The 20,189-nt window shown below is 34.9% G+C and overlaps 1 protein-coding gene and 1 long non-coding RNA gene across 2 annotated transcripts; one reads left to right on the forward strand and one right to left on the reverse strand.

The window, feature by feature from the left end:
* Positions 1-2,202: 2,202 nt before the first annotated feature.
* LOC130046280 (arylsulfatase B-like) lies at positions 2,203-14,784 on the reverse strand. Its single transcript, XM_048897908.2, has 14 exons — positions 14,561-14,784; positions 14,053-14,164; positions 11,798-11,849; positions 11,051-11,154; positions 9,011-9,117; positions 6,280-6,341; positions 5,409-5,510; positions 4,689-4,752; positions 4,481-4,578; positions 3,857-3,993; positions 3,680-3,738; positions 3,327-3,450; positions 2,571-2,719; positions 2,203-2,485 (listed from the first exon to the last, which is right to left on the reverse strand). Exons 1-14 carry the CDS (start codon positions 14,688-14,690, stop codon positions 2,313-2,315), a joined length of 1,473 nt encoding a protein of 490 aa, XP_048753865.2. The 5' UTR covers positions 14,691-14,784; the 3' UTR covers positions 2,203-2,312.
* Positions 14,543-19,511, forward strand: LOC130051030 (uncharacterized). The gene is made up of 2 exons (XR_008799426.1): positions 14,543-14,678; positions 19,020-19,511. It is a non-coding gene; the product is annotated as an uncharacterized LOC130051030 (long non-coding RNA).
* Positions 19,512-20,189: the final 678 nt, after the last annotated feature.

Genomic DNA, 20,189 nt, shown 5'->3' on the forward strand with positions numbered 1-20,189 from the left:
CTCCTAATATGGATTCTGAATTCTCAAATTCTACACAAAACAACAAACAAGCAAATCAATCTAAACCCTATATCGTTCAACAGTGAAATAGAATTTGGTTACAGGTACGAAGAAATTAACAATGGCAGAACATTCATCGATAAGTAAAATCAAATGAACTAACGGTTTGTAGGAGGAAGCGAGAAAAACAGGAAGTTTTGTTTATGTCAATATACGTTTAGTGAAATTACGTGTGTGCAGCTATCCCCGATTTGCAAGACCACCCCGGCCTTTACATATACTTGTATGACACTTTGACAGGTTACTAAGTACGTCGGCAAAAAAGAATAAATCGTATAAAATCACGTATTTTGTCAAGTAAAATGTTTGTTTTTCTCATGAATACATTTTCAAGTTCTTTATATGTATTTTTAAAACCATTCTCTACCTTTGAAGTCCTTAACTGCGTGTAAAATTTTGGCATGTTGTATACAACATTAAATGAAACGACAAACATTTAGATGATTCATCGTGAATTCTATATCGTGCTCAAATAGGGTAAAAGGAAATCGTAAACGTCCAAAATGTCCAGTTGTACTAAATCAAATTTAGACATTCTCTTCATAATTCAATATGAAGCTTTTTCTATTACTGGTACCAGATATCGCCAGAATAATGTAACGATCAGAAAATACATGGGGGGGGGGGGGTATGAACTAGTGTACTTCACACCAGCATATTTCATAAAGTGTTATCACTTTATCAAATGTATACCAGTGTATACAAGTGTAAAGCAAGTGAAATGCCTATCACTACAATTTTGTAAAGAAACCAAAGACACATACACATTCATCCCGCATTAGACATATTAAAACAAAAGTACGTACCATCTTTCCTTCTAATAGTTTAGATGAGGAATATGTTTTGGTTTCAGATGACAGAGCTTGTAACAACATTGTCTTTGTTTGTAAGACCCATTATCACAACTGTATTTAAACGAACTTGTTTCCACATTTGGTAAGCGTACTTATACTTTAAAATGCCCTTTCAAAAGATGAAATGTTTCAAAACCATGCCTCGGTTTTACTTTTAATATCCCAGTCAATGGGTAGATTGGATTCTTAAACTACATAAAACCCCTTAAAAACAAGGATACATTGCTGGATCCAGTAAGTGCTCTACCAAGCCCCTGTCTTTGCTCCTCACGAAAATATTAACAGCTGTGAAGGAGAAACTTCAAACTTACTGTGCGACTACACATGCCAGAAGTGGTGTTAATCAAATGTGGATTTTAGAAACTTCTAGAGAACTTTTAGTAAACTTGAAATCGCAATTTTTTTCCAAAAATCAATAACATCAAAACCTAAGACTTTTCAACACGTTACACGACCATTCCTAACGATAAATTAAAAACTAAACTTTTTGACATCATAGACAGTTGCTTCTTCAACAAAAATGGAGAACGGAAATATTCATATCTAGTTATCAGTCATCCAAAAAATTGACTTGTTAAACACTACTCTGATTCCACGCACAAGTACTCTGAAGTTGAAAAAAAATATGCTAGAGTTCCTCATTGCTAATATCTTCGTGGTCTATGGTGATCAGATCTTCCAACAGTCTGTTGGAATTCCCATGGGCATGAATTGTGTTCCTTTGTTAGCTACCTGTTTCTCTATTCATATAAAGCAGAATCTACTTAAAACTTCTACGTAAGAAGAAAACACATCTTGATGTGACCTTCAATTCGACATTTAGATACATCGACGACGTTTTGTCTATTAACAATAATAAGTTTCTTCCAGATGTCGATTCGATATGGGAGTAGAATTTATTCTTTCTCCGCATTTTGCGATATATCCGTGTTAGCTCGAAATAAAAGACACCATAGAGTACTCCTCCTTGACACCTTTCATATTGGAAATGTAAATAAAAGGCGAAGATAATGAACAGTGATCAATCTCATTACTCCTATGAGCAATACAAAATAGATAGTTGGGCAAACATTGACCTCTGGATATACCAGAGGTGAGATCAAGTGCCTAGGATGAGTAAGCATCCCCTGTCGATAAAGAAATAAATCCAATTAAAATTTTTGTGCTCTGGTTTGAATTTTAGAATACAACATGCAGTACGCAGACCTTCCATACAAGCCATTGGACCGCACTTGTTCAAGATTATTGTTGAACATTCGTATCTGATGTTTCAGTAGACTTAACGGGATTTTCATGGATACGTGTACATTTATATAGTAACTCATTTAAACAAAAACAACCATTTTAATCATCAGGACAGAGTTTTTTAAAATATGAAATTAACAAAAAATTCTCTATTCAGCACCATCCTGGTGTCCAAAATCCGCCGAAATTCTGTGGAGCTGAGGCTTTGGAGTTCGGTGGAAAATTGGCAGGAATGATCAACTTGTGATATTCTTCAAGCCTCGATTTCAGTTTTGATACCACATCTGGTAGCTTTTTGGATAAATCGACATGTTCGTTTGGATCGTCTGAAAAAAAGGAACATTTTATAAAACTTGAATATATATAAGAAATTAAAACCCAATGAGAACCATGATTATTTTTAATTCATACCTTTTAGGTTAAATAGCATCATTTTGTCAGCAAAAAGCTGTGTGGCGTTGACAGGTGTATTACCATAGTAACCCTGTTCCACTTGATCGGGTTTGTACCAGCCCTGATAAAACCCTGGGTAACCGTCTATCAATTTGTAATCACCCATTCTAAAAGAAAAATTATTTAGAAAATTGAACTGATCTTTAGAGATAAACCATGGTACATGTACTTTATATTCAATTCACTAGAATTAACATTCCATTCTAAAAAGTCTTGAAAATCTAACTAACATAGAGATATACCAGCATAATATATATATATATATATATATATATATATATATATATATATATATATATATATACATGTATATATATATATATATATATATATAAAGCACTAAATAATCACAACTAGGTACTGAAAATTTTCACCCCAGCCCGGGGTCAAACCAGCGACCTACGACATCCACCGCCTAGCAAGACTGTCAAATCAGTGCGTAAGTCCACTCGGCCACAACGACTTCCCTAGATGTATATATATACATAGATGTATATATTATTCACTAATATTAACATCACATGATTACCTAAATGGATGTATATATAATTCACTAACATTAAAATCACATGATTGCCTATATAGATGTATGTATAACTCACTAGCATTAATATCACACGATTACCGGTGCATATATATAATTTACTAACATTAACACCACAAGATTATCTGTACATATATATATTTTACTAGAATCCATACATTATAACATACCTTATAGCAGCATGGCCGCAAACCTCTGGCAGCTTATCGTCAATGTTATACACGAATTCTGTTCTTTTGGATGCCCCTCCCGTTTTTAGACTCTCCCACTGATCAATGCCATCCAGGTTTGGATCTACACATAGTAGAAAATATAATGTATGAAATATCACTGTTTGTGCCAAACTACTGAATCAAGTGGTCCAAAATCTAGTTGATGCATCTGAAAATTCATAAAACATACAGTAGTGGTTTCATCGGAATTATGATTTATAATGATTGTAAATTGAGTTTGTGTACAAAATTAGACACGAAGATTGCCTCTTTATCAATACAATTTTTAAACAAAGCAACCATGACCTTACCTGGTGTCCCACCGGCCGCACTGAGGACTGTGGGCATCCAGTCTACTGCATGGATTATTCTGTGTGTGCAAATATCAATCAAAAAAGTTTTAAAGCGTGTAATTTACAAAATTGTTGATAGCATGGCATGAATATAAATGATAGTACATGGAGACAATGTATGAATTGAATACCTACCCATCATAGATGGAATTGGATTTCTGTATCCCGGCCCCGGACACAAAGGCTGTGGCTCTGGTACCTCCCTCAAACAACGTGGTCTTACCTCCCCTCAGCGGGTAGTTATTTCCGGCAAATGTCACCCAACCTCCATTCTAATGGTGTAGAAATAGATCTCTTACAGAAACATTTATAATATACACCAACGGAAAATTGAATTTGTATGTATCTCTGATATTCATTGGTACAAAATACAAATGTAGTGTAAATCTGCAATGAAGGTTTTGGGAAGTTAAAGGTCAGTTAGATTCCGTCGCAAAACCGGGAACACCGATCAATAAAAAAAACCAATATGCCAAGCATGTAAAAAGAATGTATTTGTTTAATTTACAGGAAATCGAGATTCTAAAAGGAATAAATATGTAAGGTATGACGAAAATTTAGCATCCAAACAAACATTTCTATATATACTGATATAAATATTGTTTGAAAGAGAAACAAAAATACATAGAAAGATAGATGAGAGTGCACCGCTGTGTGTAGTGATATCTAATCTGTGGGGCTGCAGTCTTCCTTACCACCACTACATACAGACTCCTTGTAACTCATTGGCAAGTATTGCCTCAATTGCAATGTACTCACGTCGGCTGTAAATATCACCAGGGTGTTGTCAAATATTCCTTTAGCCTTTAGAGCTTTTGTGATATTTCCGATGGCTTCGTCCATGGCCGTGACCATACCTGGAAAATTACAACATATACAGGAAAGAATCTTAATCATTTTCTTTTTCAAACTTAGTGACTTAGAAGAAAAAGTTTTGAGAGAAAAAAGTTTTGAAAGTAAACGTTACCCAGGTACGTCTTCCGTGACTCTGTCTTGACGTTCGGGTACTTGTTGCTGTACATTTCCGGAACCTACGTAACAGACAATGATATTACGTCACAGACAATGACATTACATCACAGACAGTGATATTAAGTCACAGACAATAGTATTACGTCACAAACAATAATATTGTAGGAATAGATGGCTTCATCAATGGTTTAACTTTATATGAATGTGTATCTTGTCTCTTACAACATTCCCCAGAGAGTTAAGACAAATATCAACCCTCATACTCAGTGTCTCTATACACGTACAATGCACTTATTGTATGACGTCACATTCATTTATAGACGGTGTTTTCAATCTTATTATTTATTTTTCGGTAAACTTGAAAATAAGACACTGAGCAAAAATCTTTTTGTTGTAATAAATGACTGAATTAATGTAAATGTTAAATACATGTATTCTATTAATTTTGAACTTGATTCAGGATACAGCTCTTGCTCAATGTTGAGCTAGTATATGACGTCATCTATATGTAAGTACGAAGCAATGTGCACTAATAGACGCTGAGTCTAAAATAAATAGATACTTATACAATCGTGTACAGTTACCTGTTATGAATTTTGAGAGCAATCTCAAGCCTCAAATGTTCATACTAATGTCTTATTAATTATCATGCATTTTATTAATAGTTATAACTTTTCCCCTGTAATATAGCATTATTTGTGCCTGACCGTCTTACCTGAAGAGGTTCATGCACGGATTGGAATGGTAGATATATGTACAGCGGGTTACTGACATTATGGTCGTTAATAATTGATTCTGCCCTTCTTGCATACATGTGCTGTAATTAAATGTGTTTTTTTTTTACCAAATCTCCATGCTCAATAGAATTAAACCTGTTCATAACTGAGCCGTCAAATACTTCCATAACAATGTTCAGGCTTAATCTTTTTGTATGTTTTCTTAGTGCACTAGCTGAATATTGGACCAACAAAAATGTTGATAGACAAAGGAAAACTACTGTAGAATTGTCGACACGACACAAATGCCCCGCCAGCAATACATTCAAATGTAGGAAATCCATCGAAGTATTGCATCAAATATGGTATTCAGATTGTATGTTACACACATTTGGTACAATGCAGAACTCAACAACAATCCTTTATATGTTATAACAACCATAAAATCAATACCACTCCATCAAAAATCAACGAACTAGAACAAAAACCAAACTTGATCTGTAACTCATCAATATACATATGCATACAAAAACTCAGTTCAATATGTCAAGGCGCTTAGAAGAAAGTGCAGAAAACTGGTCGTAATAGTATTTTTTCTACCTTAAAGGGACACAACTCCATCAACAATCAACGAACCGGAACAAAACTCAAACTTAATATGTAACCCATCAATATACACCTGCCAACAAAACAGCAATTCAATATATCAAGGCGTTCAGAAAAAAAAGACAGGTGGACGGAAGGACTTTGTGGCGGAGGCATGAAAAATAAAATCTAGACATTTGTTCCACTAACTTGCCTGTCAAATGAACCACAATTTTTATATATTACAAAGTGTTTTAGTAAGAGACAAAAACTGTATGGACTTACGGCTGAGTACTCCCCCGTCGCATTTACAGGTGTTTTGTTGTCTCTGAAGTCTTTTCCGCCAGCTGTTGATGCATAGTAAATTATTCAAGAGGCCTGAGGGCCTTAACAGTCATCTGAGTATGTGGAGTTTTGGGTCTTTAGAAATCATTGTATTGCGAGGGTAAATTTTTATTCTTCTCCATTTTTATGCTTTGTTCTAGAAGATATATTTATTGGTATGACTATAATACCTAATTGATAGATTAGATAATTTTTTTGTATAGGTGAGAAAGTTTTATCACATCTCAGGGAAATTCAAATTTTCTGTACGAGTTCAAAATGAAGATGGAGATTTTTACGTTTTTTAAAAGACAATGCACCATTGCTCAATATAGGTAATTATGCAATCGGTTTGCCTGCTTGATGTGTTGGCTTGGATTTCTAGAAAAAATATCAAACTTTTTTTGAGCAATCAAAATTTGAGAGAAAAAAATCTCAGACTTAAGTCCAACTTTTAACTTAAGTTTGTTTCGAGAAATCCAGTCCAGACGCAAACATTTATAAAAATATATTGCATTTCCAACATATGATAAATTCAGTCCCATATTGGAACCCGAACCCTGAACCCTAAGGTTATCAGTTTTACATTGCTCATTGTAATCATTTAGAGTTTGTCTGCTTGATGTCCAGCAGTAAAGAATATTTTCAATTATATTTTCAATGCATATTGTATATGACCAATCCAGCCCCACCCTTGTGTCTGAACTATGGGGCCATGAATTTCACAGCTTTAGAAGAGGGTACGTTGCCCATTATAGTCATGCAAACATTATGTCTCCTTGATGTCCAAAAGTAAAGCAGATTTTGTAAGATATATTGCATTTTCAATATATGACCAACTTTTCCCAGGCTTTTGTCATAAAACCCGAATCCAAGATCCTAAATTTCAGTTGTGATATAGGACTCATTGCTCATTTTAATCATGTCAATAGTTTGACTGTTTAAGGAGATATTCCAACATGTAATGCATTTTTTGGGATATGAACAAAGTAGCTCCACTTAAGAAACCTGAACCTTGAACCCAAGGAAGCCTGAATTTCACAGTTTTGGTAAGATGCTCATTGGTTATCATAATCATGTGATAGTTTCATTGCTTGGTATTTAGGATCCTGATTAAAAAAAGAACAATTGTGAAGATTGCAATAATTTTGATGGTTTTAATCACCACTCTTATGTCCCAGGAATGAGTATTACAGAGGCAGGGGGTCTGGGAAGTTATCGACATTTTAACAACGTAAAAGGTTGGGTTTTTTTTGTTTTTTTACCGAGGCAGCTGCCTCGGTTGCCTCAATGGAAGCTACGCCACTGAGGATCCTGATTTAAAAAAGAACAATTGTGGAGATTGCAATAAATTTGGTGGTTTTGAACTCTTATGTCCACCATGGCATTCACAATTTGTATTCCCCTTTACCCAAGTAGATGCTGCATACCAAAATTGGTTAATAGGATTGTTCAAGAGAAGAAACTGAAACTTTTCAATATTTTATGATCGACGCACGACGACGGGCAAAAAAATGATAACAATAAGCCACCTTAGTGACTCAGGTAACCAGCACAGGATATTTGATGCATAGCATACAACCTTAAACGGCTAAATCTAGTAAAATATATGACGATTAAGTATTATTTCGCCTTTCCATATTCGGATATACGACATGAAACATCAAAATGGGAATGGAGGAAGTATTTCGTAAAATGTTACCATTTCACATACATTGTACCCAGAACAGGAAAATAAATATCTACGTACGAAATCCTATGATTGATGATTCTTACAATGGACTCTTTACTCTTTAAAAGAAACATTTCATTCCTTCCTTTAGGAAATTGGTCTTTGGACTGATTATTGTAATACATTCTACTTACTGAAAGGGCATAATCTGATAATAGTTCGTTATTTACCAGGAAGCTGATATCATTTATCTTATTACGACAGTAAGCTAATAATAGTTCTATATTTACCGAAAGTAAGCTAACGATAGGTGAAGATAACAAACAGTGATCAATCTCATAACTTCTTTAACGAATACAAAATTGAGAGCTGGCTTAACACGGACCGCTGGACACACCAGAGGTGGGATCAGGTGCCTAGGAGGAGTAAGCATCCCCTATCGACCGGTCACACCTGCCTTGAGCCCTATGACTTGAGCAGGTAATCGGAGTAACCTGTAGTCAAACTCAGTGTGCCAAGAACGTCATAACAATCGGTATACAACACATCTGACAGTATTTGATCTAACAATAGGTTGTATTGGCAAACTAAAAGATTATAACGACCCTTGAATTTGCGAAATGCTGACTTTAAACAAGACTATTGAAACTATTGTGACATCAACTTGTTTATCCGTGGTGTACCTCGATTTGAAAATTTATCATACGCAAAACAAGCTCTTGTATATCGAATCAGTTGAGAGATATAAAAACCATATGCAGGTGATAATGGAATACATAGATAAAGAAATTTGACGATAGGGAAGCTGGAATCACCTTGTATGTCATAAAGTTGAGTTGTTAACATTTATTTTCAATAAAATATCGAAGTACGGAGTAGATGTGGAGGACTCTGTGGTGTGTTTATTTAATTTTCAGTTCATAGGGATATATCGAATCTTCATATAAATAAAAATTATTACCGTTAATAGATAAACCGTGGACATGGTCGATATATCTAAATGTCGACTTTTATACTTACCGACACTAAGCTGATAGTAGTCCTCCTGACCATTGTAAAATCCATAGAATGTGTCAAAACCTCTATAAGTGGGGGTGCACTCCCAACTACAAAATCCCAGATGCCATCTGAAATTGCAAACGTAAGTTTCAAAGAGGTGCATGTGTACTTAAGAACTGTTGCAAAGTATTAATTTGTTACCATGTTTACAGATGACAAAAATGTCATTCTTGTATCGCTATTTGAACCTCATTTTAAAATATAGATTAACTAATCTTTCCATTATTAACTTCGTTTTAGATTCTGAAATATAATATCTAGCCGCATTCCCACAACTTTCTGTTTTCCTAATCAGTTTTCAGTTATGTATGGCAACTTATACAGATCTTCATTAAAATGAAATTATAAATCCAGAATTGAATAGATGGAAAAAACACAAGATGGATAACTACCAAATAAAGATTGCCACTACCGTTACCAACTGTAATGTTGTCTTAAATGATTATATCAATGCTTAAAATGTCTGTTTTACGAAAGAAAGCTCTAGTTTGGATTTCTCGTTAAAATCTCAAGCTAAAGTTTGAATTTCCTTTCATTTGAGAAGTCAACATTTAAGTAAAATATCAGACTTAAGTCCAACTTTCGACCTCCACGGACTGATTCACGATTTTCCTCAAAATTTGGTTGAAAAATAATGAATGTAATTGTTTGCAAATGTTTGAAAATGTATGGTTATCAATCTAAGTTTATAATATCTATCACATTTCAAGTATCCTTTAGATACAATGTGCCATTCAAGTTAAATTTGAAATGCCTTAAATATTCACTGGTTTTTGTGAAATATATTTTGGATGCCACAATGTATCTTATTTAGTTAGCATTCCCCTGATAATAAGTTGTTGAAGAATCCGGGTAGTAGTTTCTTGAAATGATCTTGCTATCGTCAGCCGATTGACTTCCCTAGGGTTCGATACACGCAAACGGTTTCCCAGATTATGAAGATATATGGATATACCGGAGGTGGGATCAGTTGCTTAGGAGGAGTAAGCATCCCCTATTGACAGGTCACACCCGCCGTGGGCCCTATGTCTTGATCAGGTAAACAGAGTAATCAGCCGTCAAAAGTCAGAATCAGTGTACCATGAACGCCATAAAAATCGGCAAGAAATACGTCACTATACACAGCATTTGATCCAAAGATACATGTATATTGTGTTGGCAAACAAGATTGTAATAACCACCATAGCATTTGCGAAGAGCTCACTTTAAACGGAACTGTTCAAACCCCTGAAACATCAACTTATTTGTTAGATTGTTTCGATTTCAAAACTGGTCATACGCAGAACAAGCTCTTGAGTATCCAATTAATTGAGAGATATAAACACCATATGCAGTTAATAATGGAATATTGCTACATACATGTAGGTATGTGAAATTGACGATGGAGAAGCTATTCCCGATTGTCAAACATTTGAGCTGTTAATTTGCTATTGATATCTCTTTTTTTAAATCCAATTACAAGTCCAAATATGGAGACAAGCCAAGCTCAGGTAATTGTAACATGTTGTATTTAAATAACTATCAGATCAATAACATCTATATTTTACGTACTTGAAAGTATTGATATATTCTTTTTTAAAATACAGAAAAATCAGAATAAGAAAATGTCCTTTTGTGTTTGTTTAATGGGAGTCGAAGGTTGCTCATGTATGCGATATTGTTGTAATCGACACGTGTATGAATCCTGGTAAATATAGAACGTCTATTTTGACAGCTGGGAATATTGACAGAAATGAAAGTAGAATGTAGAAAGTAAGTATAAGAAATAAAATTTTATTTTGAAAATACACTAGGGTAAGAATTGCAACGCTTCGCGCCGGCTAACGCGGGGTATGCATTTTTCTGCACTATTTGCAACCTTCATCTCCCGTTTAACAAACCACAGAAAACATTTCATTAATGAAGTAAGAACCCTTTGATCAAATCTAAGAGTAGATATATAGCTATGTCACAGAGAATCCAATTTACTCAGTTCAACATTAAGAAATGGTGTACACATACTTTCCTATTGCGTGGGTGGCATATCCTAGCTCTTTAAGCTTCTGTGGTAAGAAAGTGTAGTTAAGAGGCGAGCAGGCAGCCTGCTGGGGAAGGATCACGGTGTGCTGAAATCATATACATGTAAACAAAAACTGTTCCCAATTTCAGAAAGTATACATCTGAACGTTTGAAGTTTAAAGGGGCAGGCACATGATTTGAACTTAAACATTTCTAATTTTATTTTTCCAGTTTTAGATTTTACAATGTTACCAAAATTTGAATGTCTTTTGTTCAGTTACATGTAAGATACAACACTGATAATGCTTTGTTACGTAAACAAAGCTCGGTCATGCTTTTATTTACATATATATTGAAGCTGTCATGTTTAAAAGTGAATGAGATGTGACAAATACTAGAAGCTGTTTAATGGTGTTCAGAATTAACTTTGAAAATTGATTTCTTAAAAACCTGCTCTACATGAAACTTTTAATAGTATATTTAATCTATAAAATTTAAGCGCGTTCTTGTATTTATTTCGCATATAGAATTTAACCATATCTAAGTTAAACAATCTCAATGCTTTCCATGGCTGAAAGTGATCTATCTGATGGTCTACCCGATAGCAGGTCTGTTATTTCTATAAAATACACTTCACTTTCCACTGAACCGATTTTGAACCACGTTTGAATTCAGACATAATCCAAATACATGGGGCACGTGCATTAACACGTACAATTATGAGTTTTCTGTAAAATGGCGCATACATACCTGGAGACCAGACTTGTAGGCATAATGACCACTCATAAACGAGTTTCTAGACCTGATGATTAGAAAAAAAATGGAAAATCACCTTTCTGAATATTCATATGATTGATTTCTAATTAGCATATATCATAACATATTATCAATCTAAATCTCAGTAATAGGCTGTTTCGTGTTGCAAACGTTCCAGATGCTAAACCACAAGATATATGCTTCCCTATTCTCATGCATGAATACATTTAGTTAAGGTAGATCGACCCTCATGTGATGTCATAGATTTTTGCAAACATATTTAGTACAGTAACTTTCTGCATGATATAAATAAATCTTTCAGAGGAATCTTATTCACTGAATAAATTTTTTAAAAGAATTGGTAAACTAATAATCTTGAAAAAGTTTAGATTTTCCATAGATAGTCAATTATCTATAATAAGAAATGTTGTCAAGGGCAATAACTCCTATGTAGGTATACTGTATGTCTATCATACAATGAGTTCCCTAATATCCTTAATTGATTTATACATATTTATAAATTAGCAGTTTCTCTAAACTATTGACACTAAATATCTGCCATTTTAACAAGTTTCAATCTCTATTTAATATTCTGTTTTACAAAAATGTAGGATCTTCTGATGTTGACCTATATTTATGTTTTTGTATATCTAACATCCTAAAGAAGGTGGTCATAAACACCGTTTTGGGTTTGTTTTTTTGTTGTTGTTTTTTTTGGTTATTAAATCAAATTAAACTATATTGAATAGAAATTAATACAGTTTTCCCACTTTCAACCGTAAGTATTGGTAAGTCAAGTGAGGGTTGAGCTACCTTGATAACAACTACTAGTAGTTGTTGTAATAGTTATAGAACTAATAGATAGCTGATAAGCGCGGCAAAGTTCAGTAGAACATATCTGTAGATAAACAGTAGTAATGAAACAGTATATGGCTCGATAATCGACCCACGGTTTAAACCAATGAAACCCTTCGTAACAAATCGACACGTGCATAAACAATATCTCCAATAGCATTGCAATATACATGAATATTATATTATCCCACCTCTGGTGTGTCCAGGGGTCCGTGTTTGTCCAACTATTTATTTTTATTGCTTATAGGACTTATGAGATTGATCACTGTTCGTTATCTTCACCTTGCATAAAATACAGATAGAAAATATAGAATACAAATGAAAAATTGTGCACTGAAAATGGACAATATACAATGCAAATGATTTTTTGTTAAATTCAAGTAAAACAAAAATTTACAATACAGTTGGAAAAAATCAAATATTACAACGTTTGACATGCCATGGTAATTGACACCTTAATGCCATTAGGTGTTGAATTGAGTTTTAAAATAGACCGAGACAATGAAGAAAGGATCGGAGATGAGTTAAACTGCATGTCATGATCATTATGTTTGATGTTTTGGATATTGGGCAACTCTTACAAGCCGTAACAGGCACGTAGAACCGCTTTTTAAAATGTGTTCAATGTATAATGATGGGATTTCCTATTAAGGAAATAGAATGCGGGAATTTTGTAATCATGGTATCATTTTGAAAATTTCATCAAATGAAAATAATCCACCATACGCATTTTCAAAGTTTTTGGTTACTGCTTGATTTATTTCACGTAGGATTTTACATTGAAGTATATGGGAAGAGCATGTTTTATCAAATTACTTTTGAAAAAAAAACAACAACATAATTTCATACAAATTTCTTAGTAAAGATTCACCTTCACTTTCTCTTTACAAAATCATGAAATAAAATTAATCATTTACCGCACATATTTTTTAGAAAATTAGATTTTTCTTATTTTTACCAAGGGCGAATAACTCTTCAAAAAAGTCTCTATTTTGCAGTCATGTGAATTCGATCTACTTCACTTTCATCATTATCTATCAATAAGCATTTATGTCGAATTAAATCATTTAAAATCGTTCATGTTCCTTTCGTTAAACATTAAACAACACTTTTCGTTATTTTTTCATACAAAGTTATTGATTTCCACATACAAAAGTGTGACATCTGTTAGTGGATTGCCCTCCCTCCTTTTTATTTTTGATAGTACTATTTGATGGAAGGAATGTAAGCTTGAGGGAGCTCGTATAGAAAAGGTCAAATCCCCCCGCGAATGTAGGATTTTGAAATTTGAACAGAAGCTAGGACATCTCAATTTGAAAAAAAAAAAATCACGAATCTATGTGTCTGCGTAATTAGGCCTATGTTTGATCTTTTGCAGACTAATTTATACTTACGGTGTACAAACTGGCATCACATACGAAGAATTCAGAATCATACCGCTGCGGGCCAACTTATCGATGTTTGGGGTGATAACGTCGGGATTTCGGAATCCGACATCATTCCAGCCTGGTAAATAGAAGTTCCAAGACACCGTAGTAGTTAATTACTTAATTAGTTTTCTTCTGCTGGAGTTTATGTCTTTAAGTCACAAAATACATGAGACTTATTGACTCCGCATTTGTGAATACATCTAAATACTAGTGCCAGAGAGAAATGTTCACAACATTCGATGCGCTGGAATAAGTCTTTATAATAATTTACAAATATAGTCTATACAAAAGCGCTAACTACAGAACTGTAGCTATCTCAGAGCTTTTTGATCGGTCCCATTATTTTCTCAGAGAGCTACAGTTCTGCAACTACAAAAGTGCATGCATTTATTTCACCTTTAAGATTGGTATAGCGCACCATACAAAAAAGACGCTTGTAAACAATATTAACCTTGCGAATTAGTAAACTTACCGTAGTCGTCCGCAACGATAAAAAGAATATTGGGTGGTTTAACACTCAGGGAAGTAGCAGAGGTTGAAAATAAGGATACCCCGAGGAAAAATAATAGACCTGCTCCAGACATGTTGCGGTAAAGATGCATGAATTAAAAGTGCATAATTCATTGATTCTATACCTTTTAAATACATAACAGTCATGTGAATTTTACGTGTCAGAAAGGGGGACGCATTCCTGTGCTATTGAACCATAGTAATCTGTGTTATACTTCATTATGTCACGCGTTCTAGACTTATCTTGTAACATGTAATGTCTTGCAATATTTTATTTGGAGAGACAGAGTTAATAAATCATCACTTATATAGCATTGGCGGATCTAGAGAGACGGGGTTAATAAATCATCTCTTATGTAGCATTGGTGGATCTAGAGGGACGGGGTTAATAAATCATCACTTATAATTATAGCATTGGTGGATCTAAAGAGACGAGATTAATAAATCATCACTTATATAACATTGGCGGATCTAGAGAGACGGGGTTAATAAATCATCATTTATATAGCTTTGGCAAATCTAGAGAAACGAGATTAATAAATCATCACTAAGCCTTATGTAAGATTAGCGGATCTAGAAGGATGAGATTAAAAAATCATCACATATGTAGGATTTGCGTATCTAGAGAGACGGGATCAATAAATCCTCACTTATATAGCATTGGCGGATCTAGAGGGACGGGGTTAATAAATCATTGGCGGATCTAGAGGTTTGAGATTAATAATGTTGGGTCGCTTAACAATCAGGGAAGTAGCAGAGGAGGAAAATAAGGAAACCCTGAGAAAAACTAAAATACTTGCTGCAGACATGTTGCAGTGAAGATGCATGGAATCAAACGTGCATCATTTCTTATTGATTCTATACTAAGTCATGTGAATTTTACGTGTCAGAAAGGAGGACACATTCCTGTGCTATTGAACCATAGTAATCTGTGTTATACTTCATTATGTCATGCGTTCTAGACTTATCTTGTAACACGTAATGTCTTGCAATATTTTATTAGGAGTGATGGGGTTAATAAATCATCACTTATGTAGCATTGGCGGATCTAGAGAGACGGGGTTAATAAATCATCACTTATGTAGCATTGGCGGATCTATAGGGACGAGGTTAATAAATCATCACTTATGTAGCATTGGCGGATCTAGAGAGACGGGGTTAATAAATCATCACTTATGTAGCATTGGCGGATCTAGAGAGACGGGGTTAATAAATCATCACTTGTGTAGCATCGGCGGATCTATAGGGACGAGGTTAATAAATCATCACTTATGTAGCATTGGCGGATCTAGAGAGACGAGGTTAATAAATCATTACTTATATAGCATTGGCGGATCTAGAGAGACGGGATCAATAAATCATCACTTATATAGCATTGGCGGATCTAGAGGATGATTATGGGGTTACAACCCTACATGTACCTCCTTTAATTTTAATATTCTAATAAAAGTGGTCATTTTTTGTCATTTTGAGGTTTTTAAGATTCCATTCTGAGGGTGGAAAAGGTACACATTTGGGTGCAGATCATATTGGACAATCAAGGGCGGATTCAGGAAGTGGTAAAAAAAGGGGTACTGCTGTGACAGGTTTTTCTTCCAAAGTGTCATGTTCAAATTGACGCGAATTAACGTTTTTAAAGATATTTTTTCTCTAATTAAAGGGCTGGAGGTGGGGGTTGCAACCCCCTTCTATATGTATATTGTAGTCAGTGGCGGATTTAAGGGGTTGCAGTCGGCGCGCACACCCATAAAATGTTCCAGTTTAAGGCAAATCGTGGTCTCTTGTTTAGAAAATTGTAAACGATAAAAGAAGCAATAATTTCTTCCACTCTCGGAGAAATAAATGACAAAATCTTTTGATTTATTGAATTACTTTTATGGGGAGAACTTACATTTTTTCCAAAAACCCTTACAATTTGCGTCATTTTATTAATTTCACTTTTCAAAAATGACATAAAATAGTAAAAATCACTACGTAGGAGATATATTTCAAGCCCTATAAAATCTGTAAAATCCAGGAGCTTCCGGGGGCTTGGCCCTAGGCCCCCACCAGGACTTTGCCCTGGATCCACTGCATGGGAGCCTCAAGGTGGCCCCCAGAACCCCTTCCTCATAAAGTTGTGCCCCCTAACTGCAATTCATGGATCCGCCCCTGGTAGTTCCTTCACTGACATTGCAATAAAAACAAGAGGTACTGTGAGCAATGCTCACTAAGAATACCCCCCGCTTACCCCAATCTCCCAAAGAGTGTTGGTAATAGGTATAAACTACCTCTTTTCTGAGTGTAAAAAACAAATGCATGACAAACCAAACCATATTGCTACTTCGATGTCCAGTGTGCATGACCTTTGACCTTTTGACCCCAAAATCGATAGGGAACATCTTCATCCCATGGGTAGTCCATATGTATGATATGGTGATGGTAGGTGGAAAGGATAATGCTTTAGAGCCCGGAAACCATTGCGTCTACAGACGGACGGACGGACAGACAGACAGACGGACAACCCGATTCCAGTATACCGCCCCCCCCCCCCCACAACTTGTTGCAGGGGGTATAAAAATATTGCGAAATGAAGACAGTTTCAAGACAGAAATTAACTTTAGAGTCATTACCTAGACGACCTCTGGGCAACGTTCGTCGAACACGATTGAAATGGCAGAGATTCATGACAATTTGTAAACTCACAATATAACATACAATCAAATACATGTTAATTATGTATTATGCTAATAGTGAAAATAGGAAAAAATATATTTTAGTATTATCCTTTTAACGTAAAAGAAAACAAAACACACCACAAGGCCTGTTTGTGTGGGTCTTTGTTGACTTTAAGTTGTATGTACAATATGTAACACTTGTATGGTGTGAGATCCCTGATAAAGCTGTGTTTATTCTTTTACGATATACGAATTAGTGAGTCCCCCGTGAATCACATGATCTTTGAGGTTACTTATTATTTATTTCCGCCGTTATCACGTACGTCTTTATCCATATCTTACCCCCGACCTGTCCAACATTGACAGTTGTTTGACAGCACCTTGTGTACAATTGTATTTACGGTGTTAGGCATTTTTTACAAACTATGATCTTTCCCCAATCGATTGAGGCCTGTATTGGAAAATAGAATAGAATAGAAAGGGTCAATTCGTTTTCATTCCGTTCAAACATAAATTCTCTGTTAGCATTATAACTATTTCACACATTATATAGAGGTTGTATGGCAGATAATAATCACCTTTTAGACAATAATACTGTCTAAAGGATGATTATTATATGTACACAGCGATAATGATTTGTTCCGACCGCGTGCGTAAGATTTCAACGAAGGGAAACAACTATTGGACAACTCAAAAATTGCGTATTGGACTGCGTCCGTCTCCGTGCGTCGTACGCTAACAATTGAACATTTTTAACTTCTTAATAACTACACAATTCCAGTTGCAGTTTTGTGAGGTTCTATTGAATACAATTGGTACCGTATAAGTTTTACATTACGACCTCTGCTGGTGGATGTAAGTCCCCGAGGGTCTCTACAGCCCAGTAGCTAAGTACTTCGTTACTAGCTTAAAAATACGGATGTATATTTAATTGCTGTTATAAAATTTACAAATTCATTTCAAAATTAAGGATTATCTCCTTCATGCATAGCTCTTATCCTTGGACGAATTTGGATCCAGTTTTTTTGGCACTCTAGTTTTCCTTTTAGCTCTTACAAGTTTATTGTTATTTCGAATTTCCAAACTTTCGGCTTGAGCATCACTGAAGAGACATCATTTGTCGAAATGCGCATCTGGTGCATCAAAATTAGTACCGTATAAGTTTTACATTAGAATAACTAGTCCAGAGTTGTATTTCTTGTCGAACAGATGGCGCCACCTGATACAATCTCATTCGTTACTTCCGGGAATTCATTCAACAGAAATAAAAAGGTTATGCTCCTTCAAATCAAATTATCTATTAATGTTTATCTCAAATAACAACTACAGATACCTCTGTAATACTTACACACCTGTCCAATACAACTCCGGTATTGTTACAGTAATCATCGATTGAAGACTGCCGTTCGATACTGTCGTTAAGAATTCCAGGAAGGCAAATTTCTCACTGATCTAATGAGCCTGAGGCCTATTTCAGTGGAGAAGTCTATTGATAACTTTACCATACCTGGAGTTTGTTCAGTCAGTGATGACTGTCATTGTACAGAACAGTGATGAGCAGGCACACATGTTTACATTAAAACTTATAAATTATGTTATTGATATTTCAAGAATGTAAATATTCAAAACTGTGCATATGTAAATGTTACATACATGTATATTGCTAAAGTTAAATTCGAATTATCAGTTTAAAAACTATTAATGTGTTGATATTAATACACTTGTGTAGTAAAGGGGTGAACCATTAAGAATTGACTTTTCCAGAAATTAACAACAACAGCAACTCCACAAGCCAGAAATTAACCGCAACTCCACAAGACAGAAATTAACAGCAACAGCAACTCCACAAGACAGAAATTAACAGCAACAGCAACTCCACAAGCCAGAAATTAACCGCAACTCCACAAGCCAGAAACTAACAGCAACAGCAACTCCACAAGCCAGAAACTAACAACAACAGCAACTCCACAAGCCAGAAATTGGCAGCAACAGCAACATTGGCAGAAACAGCAACTCCACAAGCCTGAAATTAACAACAACAGCAACTCCACAAGACAGAAACGTCATTGCATATGTACTTTATATGAATAGTTATGAGCTGGTGATTGCATAAGACGGATTCTTATTTGAATGATATAGACGTATACTAATAATTTCGAATTTCTTGAAAAGCGATACTAGTAATGCAGAATTCAGTTCAATTCAATTTAGTTATATTTTGTATTCAAGGGAATATAACTAAATCGCAAAATGTTACATTGGGTTTATTTCATTATTTTAGAGGGGGGAGCATGAGTAGTAATAGCAACTCCCTGAAGCAGAAATTTTCTCATCAACCACAACAGAAATTCATACTAGGTATTTGGAACCTAAGGATGCTCGAGTTTACATGTGTTTAACCTAGTTCTGATTCATCATTGATTAAAATGTCGTGTTTTTCCTTGAGCATATTTCCTTTTCTTGGAAATTAGCTTAGGCATTGATTGATGTCTAGATAATTAAAAGTGTCTGACGTCTCGTGGGGGGCGATTGATGTTACCTGTTTGTTTTATTTCAAACATTTCAGCCCTTTACAGTCCTTCTACTACCTTTATCAATTCACGTTTTTGTGATATTAGGGTCCCTTGAATTTGGTTTTTCGCTTGGTGATTAGATTGGTAGACAAATAGCATGGTTTTCCCTATGCCCCTAACTAGATCACTGTGATTTTGACTTTAATTACCAATTTCACATGAGACGTGTTTAAGAGTTCCATGACATAGTCACCATTTAGGTGTTTTCCTTGATCCCCCACTTAAATTGATTAGTCCATTCCAGATCATCCGATACTTCATTCTTAGTGTGTATAAAGAAATTGCACTTGCTTTCAGGAGATAATATCTCAATCGATACTTGATCTTGTGAACGGAACGACACAGAAACATTGTATATTTC

The sequence above is a fragment of the Ostrea edulis genome, chromosome 10, assembly GCF_947568905.1.
Source record: "Ostrea edulis chromosome 10, xbOstEdul1.1, whole genome shotgun sequence".
Lineage (NCBI taxonomy): Eukaryota > Metazoa > Mollusca > Bivalvia > Ostreida > Ostreidae > Ostrea > Ostrea edulis.

Bases quoted from the DNA above. Each gene is read 5' to 3' on its own strand.
- LOC130046280 (XM_048897908.2), bottom strand. From the start codon at position 14,690: ATGCATCTTTACCGCAACATGTCTGGAGCAGGTCTATTATTTTTCCTC. The intron at 11,155-11,797 runs GTATGTATGCGC...ATATGATTTCAG, and splicing joins CCTACAAGTCTGGTCTCCAG to CACACCGTGATCCTTCCCCA. The intron at 3,451-3,679 runs GTAAGGTCATGG...TACTATGTGTAG, and splicing joins TGCGGCCGGTGGGACACCAG to ATCCAAACCTGGATGGCATT.